General features: G+C 41.1%; 1 protein-coding gene across 1 annotated transcript in view; it reads left to right on the top strand.

The window, feature by feature from the left end:
* Positions 1–12,810, top strand: part of ADGRF5 (adhesion G protein-coupled receptor F5) — a 29,161-nt gene that overhangs the window by 10,523 nt on the left and 5,828 nt on the right. The window contains exons 8-18 of the mRNA XM_026846098.1: positions 298–510; positions 1,776–2,009; positions 3,456–3,620; positions 3,754–3,969; positions 4,284–4,502; positions 5,670–5,822; positions 7,081–7,274; positions 7,944–8,123; positions 9,546–10,916; positions 11,854–11,895; positions 12,020–12,079. Of these exons, the coding sequence (XP_026701899.1) occupies positions 298–510; positions 1,776–2,009; positions 3,456–3,620; positions 3,754–3,969; positions 4,284–4,502; positions 5,670–5,822; positions 7,081–7,274; positions 7,944–8,123; positions 9,546–10,916; positions 11,854–11,895; positions 12,020–12,079 (3,047 nt within the window). The remainder of the gene's footprint in view (positions 1–297; positions 511–1,775; positions 2,010–3,455; positions 3,621–3,753; positions 3,970–4,283; positions 4,503–5,669; positions 5,823–7,080; positions 7,275–7,943; positions 8,124–9,545; positions 10,917–11,853; positions 11,896–12,019; positions 12,080–12,810) is intronic.

Below are 12,810 nucleotides of genomic sequence, written 5' to 3'. Positions count from 1 at the left end.
ATCCGATTGCTTCTCTTTAACCTGGTTGCTTCCCCTCCCATCTTATCTATTTAGAAACTAGTGGTGGTGATAATATTTCTGGCTCTCTGCAGAAAACCTTCTGGGATCTTTGGTTGACAAAAATAGGAGAAGAATGTATTGCAGGAAAATTGCATAGCCTATCAGAGGTAGTGCCCTGCAACTGATGCTGAGTGTGTGTTAGTTGTGAAACACCCAGGATTCCCATGAGATGGAGGACACCATATAGATGTGAGCTGAAATGACAATAATGCAGAATGTTGCTCTTTGTCTTCTCAGATCAGACAAACTTCACTGTGAGTCCTGGAGACATTTTTGAAGGGGATACAGTAAGACTGATTTGTGAGATAAATTCAACATCTGAGAACGTGACCTGGTATCACTTTGATCGGATCATCACAACCAGCTTCCACTATTCAATAGAAAGAAAAGTTTCAAGGGGAACCTCAAGGTCGATTCTTAAAATTGTCAACATTACGATGAAGGATTCTGGTATGATTTTCTATAATTAAAACAGCAGATATAAATCTCTAGTGTGTCTAGTTCTACAAAAAGCAATGAAGAATGCAGTGACTATTTTCCTAGAGCAAATGTGAAAAATGCACTGTGTCTCATAATTTTCCTTTTTTTTTTTTTTTTCCCTCTAATGAATGGCATACTGACTGGCATTGCCAGTAAGATGTGAATTGACTGAAGAGACTATACAGACCTGGGTATTCTCAGTGCCAGGCTTCCCTGCTATATCACAGGAGACAGCGGTGACTGTATGACTGTGAGGCCTTCCCACCCTTTTGGTGTGGTAACTGGAGGCTGTGGCTGAATTTGTCCTTGATAGCCCTTGCCCAATTTGCAAACATAACCTAGCTAATCAGAGCTCGGAGTTACAGTTTTTCATATTTAGGGCTTTTTGAAAATCAGAAGCAGGTACATTGGTGGCATTTTGCTGGGAGGAGTTGTCAGAGGAATTATCATGTATTATCAGAGCTTTGACTCAAGTTCCTACTCAGTTCCTCTCTTTGAACCAGGGATTTTACGTTCAACTTCAGAAAGGGGAGCCTGTGACCAGGTTTTTGGGCACACATATGTGAGGTAGCAGTCATGGGTCCAAACTTCTTTGGGCTAAGGATGCCCTGAACCTTGGTGTCCCCAGCCCTATGTAAGTGGCCTACTCACTTGGCTACCCCAATGGGGAAGAGGAATCCACATACCTAAAGCGTGAAGGAAGTTTGGAGCTCTGATTGCCAGTTTCAAAAGGAAGCTTGTCTGCATCCAGGGGACAAGTGCCTGAGAAAGTGGCTGATAGATACTCTGCTCTCTTTGGCAATACCTTCTGAGATAGGTGTATGTGCCTACACTCAGCTTTTGGGGTGTCCACCCTGGGCACCTCTCTCACCCATTCTGTGTAGGAATCTTCTGAACAGTCAGACTACATTCTTACCATGACGTATTGCTGCCACATGGGTTATGGGATCCCAAAACACCAACTCAGACAGATTTTAAGTATTTTATTCCCAGAGCTCTGGTGTCTTCTGAAGTACCCATCAACACTGAGGCTGCCTAATCTGCACCAGGAGTCTGCAGAAAGCATGCTGCAGATTACCTGATGGTACATTTTGATTAGCAAGTAGCAGAATCACTGCAGAGCAGGGAGATGTGAAAACTAGGTGTGGTAGTAGCTCCCAGCTCCTAACTCCAAATGTAGAGGAAAAAACAGCAAAATGTGATCTCACTGCTAAGATATTGCCTATGCTTTACAGGTTCCTATAGGTGCACTTTCACAATGAGCAAACACCTTACCACATGGATATTCAAGGCCACACAAATAATAGACGTCTCTCCGCTGTACGTCACCTCAAACTTAAATGACATCAGTGTTACATGCAACAGTCCTGAAATGCAGACAAACAGTCCTCTGCTCTCCTGTTGTATTGACAGACACCTACCATCACTTACTGGTGACTGGAAAGTAAATGGAGCAATCAATATTACGGGTAAGATTAACAAAAGGTTGTCTTTCATCTGCTAGGTTTGTTTGTTCTTCAAAGATAACCTCCTAACTGGACACCCCAAAGGCCGAGTCCTAGGATGAATACGAGGTGTGCTCCAAAGATGTGTGTGTGTGTGTGTGTGTGTGTGAGGGATGATGAATGGACAGCATGGTACAGGCTCTATATGAGTGGTACAGGTGCCAGTGGGATGATGGGCATCTCCATGCACTCTGTGGACATTGATGCTTAAAACTGTGCCATCCTGGATGGAAACGGCTGCCTGGACAAGCATCATACCGACATTTTCCAAAAGGTTTATTTCTGCATTGTCTAGTTTTAAGAGGAGGAATGAGTGCATCAGTCTCTACAACTATTTCCAGAATCACCCTTGTGGTATAAAAAGCTTCTGTGTACCACATGCTGGTATCTAAGAGACACAGGTGCTACACATTGAAACAGCTGCAGCGTAACTAAATGCACAGTTTCCGTCTCGACCTGTAGAATCACAGAATCACAGTTTCCTTCTCTACCCGTAGTTGTGATATTTCACACACCAGTTGAGTCAGAGGCATCCCACAAGGCTTTCCTTATAGTGTGAATATAAAAAGATAATAAAGCACCAAGCAATCGTGTTACAAAATAACATCAATAGAAACCTCATAAATGTCTATAAACCATAGCCATAAACAGCCTATTGCCCTCTTCATATTTTATGAGTATAGATTAACTGTTCATTGTTAACTGCTTGTTATAAATGAAATTTAACAGAAAGCAGGACAGCAAAATGAGAGAAAACCTTCAAAACTCATGTGCACAGTCATTTCCACGGAGTGCTTGCAGAGAGAGGGGTGATCCTGGCCTGCTGTAATGAGCCGTTTCACCCTTGGTTCCCTGTGGCCAGGCTTTCCCCCAGGAACTCTGCTCTCATGCCAGATGCTTTATCAGCTGCAGCGTGGGACAGCTTTAGTGGGGTTTTCACCTTACAGCTAAACCATCACTCTTCAGATTTAGAGTTGAATGACTCTCAAGTACCCCCAAACGTTTATTTCAAATTAAGATGACATTAAAATCTGCGGTATTTACTCGTGTTTTACTTATCTTACTCATCCTAAATATTGCAGACAGAGGTTAGGCTGAACCAGACTAACCTTCGTTTTGGTTTATCCTGAGATATTGAAGCTATGGTGTTGCTTTCAGACTGATATTGGCCGTAAGTGCCCAGCACAGTGCTGAGAGCTGTCGTCAGGCCTTTGGAAAAACACCATGACTGTTGCCAGAGTAAAAGATGTGAATGAACTTCAGCAATGATGAGTTAAAAAGTGCCATGTTGTCAAAGGTTACATACAGACCCACAAGGTTTTCCTTAGCTAGACTGATTGCTTGTGTTTTCTGGAGCCCAGGTACTTTCAGACATCCATAGCCCTTCAAGGAATGTTTGTTTCTCTCTAGGAGTCCCCAGTTTCACTGAAAACTGCACCGAATACAGGCTTAACATTGACGAATCACTATGCCCACCTGAGAAGTCAGGTACAGTGACAACATATACATGTAAGCTGCAGACTGGATACGGTGCCAGGCGCAGCCAAAACATCAGCGTGATGTACCTCCGGACAGGTAAGTGTCAGGTAGCATGTAACAGACCACCAGTTCTTTAACACGTAGGTGGCCCCTGTGACACACGTCATTTGCTAGCAAATGGTTATAACAATGACTCTTGTTATATGACATTTATCTTGTGTTGTCTCAGCCCATGTGACAATATCTTCAAGCACAAACTCGGTTTCTGAGGGACATCTATTCAGTCTAAAGTGTGAAAGTGATGTGAGCAATTATGACAGCATCAGTTGGAAAATTCAGTCTGGAAACAACACAAAAACAGTAGGCTGTGATACATGCATCAAAAATAGCAAATTTCCAGCCACATCTGTGCTCACAGTGGAGACTGCCACACAGGACTGGAACGGTGAGTGAACCTGGTTTGTACTGGCTACAAAGAAAATTTATGTACCAGATCATTTACAGCATCCCTAGCCCTGCAAATCGCTGTGAAGCCGGGCCACTGTAAATTCGGAAAAAAAAAAACCACACACACAAAAAAAACCCCCACAAAACCAAAAACAAACAAAAAAAACCAGTTAAAATAGTAACTGCTGGAGGACAGCAAGATATGACGCTGCTGACGACACTGGATTTGTTCAGTGTTGGGGCTCATGACCATTGAAAAGTTGAGGAGAATTTCTGTTGACTGAGACATGGGTTTTGTGTCGCTTCTTTCAGGCACCTACATCTGCACATTCTCCCAGAAGTACCTGAAGAGTTCTGCCAATGTGACAATCGAGGTTATTTCCTTGCCTCTGAAGAAGAACATCCTGATAGACCCCATTGAAGCATCTGTACAGTGCAAAGTGCAACAAACCCTTAAGTGCTGCATAAGTGCTAACACCATGGAAAATTACACTGTTACCTTCGTGGTTCAACAAAATGAATTTCTAGTTGGTAAGGAGCAATAAACTTGCAGAATCACGGTGTCACACAGCAGTTGCGCTATATGTCACAACCCAGTCCCTGGGATTTTTTGCTTTCAATTAGGTCTGTGTAACCAATTCATACTTACTGCTATTAATACAACCCACAGGTACTCTTGAGAGTGTAAAAAAGGGGTAATGGACTTTTTGGGGGGATGGTTACTATGCCTGAGGAGCATGGCTGGGAATAGAAGAGCAACTGAAGTCACTACTGTAGCGATAAATACATAAAACCCATAAATACATTATTTTTATCTTCTACTCTGACACATTTTTGAACTGAGCATCAAGGAAATGTTACTTAAGAAGATGATCTTCTGAATCACGAAAAATCTATAATAATACATTAAGAATACAATTCAAAGCACTGTTGTATTTTCTTCTTAGGATATGGCTAACATATTTTTATCTTCTTAGGATATGGCTAACATATTTTTAACAGCACAGAAGCCTAAGGTTCCATGTCTTCAAATTTAGGGCAGTTCTGCAGCTTCTCTGGCATGTTTTTATATAGCAAAAGTTTTCAAGTAGGTTGCAAAACAGTTAATTTGAAAACAGCAAAGAGCCACCTAAACTAAGTCAGAAAACATGCAGGAGTGCATAAACAACAGGCTGAAGTGTAAAGCAGCTGGAAACTAAGGAGTCCTTTGGCTGCTAAGAAAAATGTCAAGACCTTATTGGAAGAGGAGGGAAGTCAGGGACCCTCAGGCACGGGCATGCTGAAAAACAGTGGCAGTGCAGTACAGGTCCCGAGTTAACAACAACCCTATAGGAACCGCAGAAAAGTACCTTAGCCTAGACAAAACAGCTGTGGTAGAAGCAGTTGTCAGAAGAGTATACTCCAAAAGAGTTTCTAAAGTAGATTTTGGTGCCTGCACAGTAAAAGGGGGTTTGGGCAGGATTTGCTCATACACCAGTACCTGAAGAGGTACTGATCACACAGCAGCTGCCAGCGGATTTATTAAGTGGGGAGTAAGAGACAGAGATCATCATACAGAAAGGAAATTTTTCCACACAAGAGGTTTTTTTTTCTCTAGGGCTCACAGAGAAGAAAGTTTTGCACAAGCTTTCTTGCTGTCTGCTAGCTGACTGGCCCCAAACCTGTGTTAACCTAACCTGTGTCAACCCTTTCATTCAGGGAAAAAGAAAAACGGAAGTTTGTTCTGCTATGTGTACAATTACACAGAAAAAGATTGCAGCAAAGAGCAAGAGCTCAAGGCATATTGCAAGTTTATTAACCACGTTAAACAGGAAGTCAAGAGTGAAGATATAACACTGCACCTGATATTTGGTAAGAAAAAAGTTACTGTTTAAAGTTGTTAAATAGGAAATCCAAATATCTCTGTTAAATCAGATGCCACAAATTTGTCACTGGTGACACCTCACAGGAGCAGGTTTTGTTAGCCAAGAATTTTTGTCTCCTTTTTGACAGGAAATTTTGAAATACAGAGGAAAATAACAATTTTGTTGTTATTTAAAAAAATAAAAATAGACAAGATGTTTTGTCTTTACTGTATTTAACAGTGGCCCCAGTTCCCAAGCAGTTGTAGTTCAGTCATCTTCTATCCCTATTTCCTTCTGGTGGAGCCTGCACCACCAAGTTTCATCTCCTGTGTTGAAATGTGGTCATGCAGCTCCCAGCTCGCACCAACAATTTAGCAAGAATGAAAGATTATGGGGTCTCAGGTAGAAGTCATTCAGCTCAGGAGGTCAGCCTGTAGGAGAGCTTATCCACTTTAAACACAGGAATGGCAACCTCCATGAGGTGCTGCAGAGACCTGGGCAGACCCAGCTTCCCGTCAGCTCTGAAGGAAATGATGGGCAATTAGAATTCAACTTTGCTAAATCCGGTGTTGATCTTTAGTTCTGAGCAGAGCTTGCATATTTCAGCTTATTATTCCAAATTGGAAAGAAAAAAATGTTGGACATCCCCATAATGCTTTTTTTTTTTTTTTTTTTTTTTTTCCCATAGAGGTGGTGCCTACTCTTGAATTACTGTATTTGGCCAGATTTCACTCTTAGGCAACAAATATGCAGACAGTTTATTTACTTTAATCATCAGATATTTACTGATATGACTAACCCAATCAAACCCAATTAACAAGACTCACTGTTCATCAAAAGAATGTTGAGGCCTCACTCTCGAGGTCTTAGTGAATCTCCTATTAGTGCTGCAGCAGCGCTGAGTCCCTTAGCAGAATAAACTTTGTGTGAATTACTGTTCACATAGTGACCAATATAATCCCACGCCACCCCCATCTAACCCTGTGATCTACAGACAAATCCCAAAACACTGGATATTGGTTTGCTGATTTGATTCAGTACTCAAAACCAAGGAGCTTTATTCGATTTCCTTTCTAATTTCACAATTCAAAAAAATTATGATTGCAAGACATATACACCCTGAAAGGCTTTAATTAGTGAGGACAGGAAGCTGAAATCCTAATTTAAAGACCTTTGAATTTCAGGAGGTAACAGGTTTGATGGGGGTAAATTATTCATCTCCCTGCTTCTTCCTTTTGTACCTCTATGTCTTTTTCTCAACACAGCTCAGGAAATTTCCTGCTCAAGCAGTCTTGGCATTGGAAAAGAAGGGGCCATATTAATAAAGCCATGCCATAACAAAAGTACAGATAGTTTTACACGAGGCAATAAAATTTACAAGTGCTCCAGCAGAAGATGGAAGACTGAAAGGGATGACTGCCTGTCTGTATCAATAAACAACTTGCTGACTAGTGCCGAGGTAACATTTATGAGTTTCCTGGGGTAGGAGAGAGCAAAAATTTTTATTGGGTGCTTTTTTTGTAACATAATCTAAAATATATGAAGCATTAAAAAGCAAATATTTAATTAAAACTATCTTTTCAAAGATATAAAGAATGATTGGCTATATCTATGCAAGTCACTGACAGCGGTTAGGTCCCCTTCTCTGGCCCAGAGCTTCACAGATGGGTGCTGGGCCTCTGTTTTCAGCCTAGGTATCCTATCATAGTGCTCTTCACCTCTACAAACCATCCGGAGTCACCCTTCTCTCAGTGAGGTTAGATAAGAACAGTTATCTTTCTTTCATCAAATACTTACTGTGTTTATTTTAGAAAATAAGTCACAGCAAAGTCCCAGGCAGAGGTACAGCTACTCATTTTCTTAACTTACTAGATTGCTCCCTTGTATGATTTGGCCCCAGGCCAACTATTTTCTCCCCCAGAATTTCCAGGAGCAGTCTATGAGTTAGTACAGATGAGAGACACTCTCAATATGCAGTTAGGATACCCTATTCTGGAGAGTCAGGGAACTGAGCATGTCTAGAATGACCCTGGCTCTGTTTATTTTATTAGTATAGAAGCCATTATGAAGAAGGATCAAGCTCCAGGCAAATTTCATACATGTGACATACTGTTATCTTCTGTTCCAGTCCTTGGTCAAGAGTCCTGAGGCAAAAGCAAACCTACCTAACTACCTTGCAGAGCTTAAGGAAAAGACAAGACTGGAGCAAAACACAATAAGCTGTTCTCCTGCAAACCTAGGTGCCATCGTTAGCATCCTGAATATGGTCTCTTCTATCCCAGCAGATGCAGAGGAGGTCACTATTGAAGTAAGTTTTATTTTAAGTCTTACCTATTCTTATCAAGCCCTTTTGCCATTTTTGTCACAGGGGATAACATTCTCCCTGAAGAAGTTTCACAGTTAGGGTCAGAAACAGGAAAGTATTAAGAGAATGAGAAGTGACAACAAAGATGAAATGACAGCAAAGATACAAAAGAGTTTATGAAAAGTCAAAATGATGAGAACAAGGAGCTTACGCATGAAAGAGAGGCTGCTGTATGCTTACCAAGTAGAAGTGTTCTAGGAGCCTATAAATGTCTCTAGCATTCTAGGATAGAGGAAGGGACAAGTAATGATGGATGAAAAATTGGACATGAAGGAGCAACATGCACTTGCAGCTCAGAAAGCAAATCATATCTTGGACTGCCTAAAAGGAAGGGCAGCCAGCAGGTGGAGGGACGTGATTCTCCCCATCTACTCCACTCTTGTGAGACCCCACATGCAGTGCTGAGTCCAGATCTGGGGTTCCCCAGTATAAGAATGAAATGGAGGAGGGCCATGAAAATGATCAGAGGGCTGGAACACATCCCCTGTGGGGAAAGGCTGAGAGAGTTGGGATTGTTCAGCTTGGAGACGAGAAGCCTCCAAGAAGACATTATTGCAGCCTTTCAATACTTAAAGTCGGTTTCTAGGAAAGATGGAGAAGGGCTTTTTAACAGGGCTTGTGGTGACAGGACAAGGGGCAACAATTTTAAGCTGAAGGAGGGTAGGTTTAGATTGGACACAGGAAGAAAAATTTTACAATGAGTGTAGTGAGGCACTGGAACAGGTTGCCCAGAGAAGTTGTGCATGCCCCCTCCCTGGTAGTGTTCAAGGTCAGGTTGGATGTCCCTGCCCATGGCAGGGGGGTTGAACTGGATGATCGTTAAATGTCAAAACCATTCTACGATCCTATGAGTAGAAGAAAAAAAGGTTGAAATAGGGATAGGGAGAGTAAATTCCAGGGGACATAATTAAGCAAGGAAAATCAACTGGATGTTACAACAAATGAATAGCAAAATAAATCTTAGAAATACTTAGAAACCTTGGTTTTGAGGTACAGAGAAAAAGCACTGCACTTCTGAACAGAAAAGCACAAAAAGGCTTGATATTTTGTAGCTGGAGAACTCTACATGAGAGAGTGAGAAATCAAAGACAGCATAAAAGCTGAGAAAGAAGGGAAAGAAGACTAAATAAGAAAAAATGCTAAGTAATATGTAACAAAAAAACCATGTGGCTCCACCTTTTGGAAGCCTTACCTTGAAAGACCATGCAGAGGGTTAACAACTAAAGGTTTCATACGTATTGAGTAAAAGAAGAAAATGCTGGGCTTTTTCAAAAGGCAGTTCTAGGACCATGCAGAAATTACCATCAGAAACAACAGTGATTTGTATGGGATTTCAGTAACAGCATTATTCTGTTGTTGTTCCAGAATTTCCTCTCCACAGTGGGCTACATTGTTGCTGATTCCACAGCTGAAGCTTGGGTAGACCTGAATAAAGCGGAGAACTCCACAAGTTCTTTGTTGCTGGATTCGGTAGAAAAATTTAGCCTGCATCTCCAACCAGTTAATAATACCATTCCTCCTGTCTTTGCAAACACCCTTCACCTACAAGGTACAGTTGTCACAGAAAATAACTACAGAAATTATAACATGAACTTCAGCAGTACAGAAAACCTCACAGTTAGTGTCTTCATTGGTGAAAGTGAAATTCAGACTCTTACTCAAAATTCAACCATTGTCAGTGTGATGTACTCAACACTTGCACATTTTTTGCCACGGAATGAGCCCGAGCGTGTGAATGGCTTACTGATAACAACAACCGTGAGCAACAACAGAAGCCATAAGTTTAATATTAATATGACCTTTACAAAGAAAGACTCATCTCTAAAGATGGCCCAGTGTGTCTTTTGGAACTTCACCCTCAACAACAGGGGGGGGGGCTGGGATACTCGTGGTTGCATAGCCACAGAGGCAGAAGATTATGTCATTTGCTCCTGCAATCACTTAACATCATTCTCTATTCTGATGTCACCTGATAAATCCTCCCAGATAATCTTTGAAAATTATATAACCTACATTGGCCTGGTCATTTCAATCTTGAGTTTGGTGGTGTGCATTATAATTGAATCCTTAGTCTGGAAATACGTGACAAACAACACAACCTCCTATATGCGCCATGTCTGTATACTCAACATAGCTACATCACTCCTGATTGCTGACATTTGGTTCCTTGTCACTGCCTCCATCAATGACAAAAACCAACAGATGAGCAAAGGCATCTGTTTTGTGGCCACCTTCTTCATCCATTTATTCTACCTATGTGTCTTTTTCTGGATGCTCAGCCTGGGCCTCATTCTTTTCTACAGACTGATCTTCCTCTTACATAACACAAGCAAGACCACTCAGAAAGCAGTGGCATTCTGTCTGGGATATGGGTGCCCCTTTGTCATTGCAGTCATCACCATCGCTGTCACACTGCCAAAGAACAATTACACCAGAAGAGGTGTCTGCTGGCTCAACTGGAAGGACAGCAAAGCTCTCTTGGCCTTCGTCATTCCTGCCCTGATCATTGTGGCCATAAATTTGTTCATCACCGCAGTTGTCATAATAAAAATTCTGAGGCCAACTATTGGGGATAGGTCAAACAGGCAGGAGAAGAACTCTTTGTTTCAAATTGGCAAAAGCGTGGCCATCTTGACACCACTGTTAGGCCTCACCTGGGGATTTGGCCTTGCCACCATCATCAAAAACAGTCACCGAGCTTTCCACATCCTCTTTGCTCTGTTCAATGCTTTGCAGGTGAGTGGCATATACATATGGGTTTGTTTCCTCTATGACCATTTAATGTGTAGTGACATTCTTGCTGTGGTGTGCTTGGAGGGGAATAAAAACAGTTTGGGAAGACTCAGGTTTGCCTTGCACATCCCAATTCCCCAAGGGCTCTTTGGGAAACCCATTCCAGGAATTCAGCGGTGTTTCATATTCTCAGCCACCTTAACCAGTGTGCCTTATAGATAAAGCTGACATAAAGGTAAATTCAAACTCTGCCAGTAGCTTTGGGAAGAACTTCATTCCTGGAGATCAGGAAAAGAGATCTATTGTGTTCAAATGGACAAGCTTCAGCATGTCTACACTCATTTACAATGCATCTGGAGGCATATATTATGCTCTGTGGGTTCAAATAATGAGGGAGTACAAACAGCTCAAAAGTCACCAAAACCACCTGAATGTACTAACAATAAAGAGAGAAACTGAACAAAATACACATGGTTGAGAGTTTTCAGTCAGTATCATATTTACAACAACACATTTAGGTGGCCAGTAGGATCCCAATACAACTGGATTTCGTAAGGACACAATAGTTATGTCTATCTCTAAGGAATGGCATCAAAATTGTATGCTTCAGATCAAACTCACTCGCCTTTTAAATTGTGAACCAGCTACCTTATCTGGGGAGCATAGGCAGGGCACAAAGGTCCTTTCTTCCAAATATGTTTAGTGCTAGCAAACTGTCTGTGTCGCTTTTGTAGACCAGATATACACAGTTTAAATAGGCCAGGTCTGGAGAACTTCTACCACATTAGCAATCTGTTATGTGAGATGCAGTGAGAAAAATGTCCTCTATCAAAGAGTTCAGAGTTTAAATAGTCAACATGGACAACATTTGAGATAATTATGAGGTACTGCCATTAAAAGGTTGTTGTCATCAAACTGCATATAATTATCTGTCTCCTAGGGATTATTCATTTTGGTGTTTGGGAGTCTCTGGGACAAGAAGGTAAGAATTCAAACTGTTTCTTGTATTACGTGAAAATACTGTTGGAATTTTAACATAATTACTGTTTTTACTGTTTGTTGTTTTTTGTTTTTTTCTTTTATTTTTTTTTTTTTTAAACAAATAGATACAAGAAGCCCTGCTGAAGAGGAATTCAATGTCCAAATGGAGTTCACAGCAAACAAAGGTTAGAACCTTGACCTAAGAATGTATTTCAGTTACTGCTGAATAGTCTAACATTCTCCAAGTGTCTTTTAAGTCAAATGCACTTTATATTCTTATTAGAACTAGTCAGAGAAAGAGAAGACACTACCCATACAAATATGAATATACCCCCCTTTTCAAAGTTCATTATTTCACCTATAATTGATAAAAAATGAGAAGGAATTTGGTGGACGTTTGCTCTAAATTACACAAGAAATAAACCACAAAATGTAACCAAAACTTTAATTTAGAAGACAGAAGGTTTCAGTGACACTATTATTTATTCACAATTTAAGAGAAATGCAAAGGGAACTTCTTGGGGAAGATACCTTTCAGCTATGAGCAGGAAAGGGTGGAGATATTGCCACCTGAACATGAGACATGGAGACAGGACAGTCTCAACTTCATGCTGGGAATAGAAAATCGGGAGGAAGAATTAATCTTTCGTCAAAGTCATGCCTATGTGTTGCAAGGATTCAGATTTTAATGAATAAAGAAAAGAACATAAATAAATACGATTCTGGAATCAAGTGGCCTGGACATGCTCCTAGAAGAGGAGAGACTTAGGTCCCATACCCAGCAAATTCCTGCATTTAACCCAAAATATTCAGTGTCTAAAAACAAAGAAATAATATTGCAAACAGGGACTGGATCCTTAAGGAAGATCCTGGAAGGCTTCTCTCCCATCCACAGAGAGTTTCTCTGGCCCATTGA

The sequence above is a fragment of the Athene cunicularia genome, assembly GCF_003259725.1.
Source record: "Athene cunicularia isolate RWA chromosome 3 unlocalized genomic scaffold, athCun1 chr3_part1, whole genome shotgun sequence".
NCBI lineage: Eukaryota > Metazoa > Chordata > Aves > Strigiformes > Strigidae > Athene > Athene cunicularia.
This window is presented reverse-complemented; position numbering and strand designations above follow the sequence as displayed.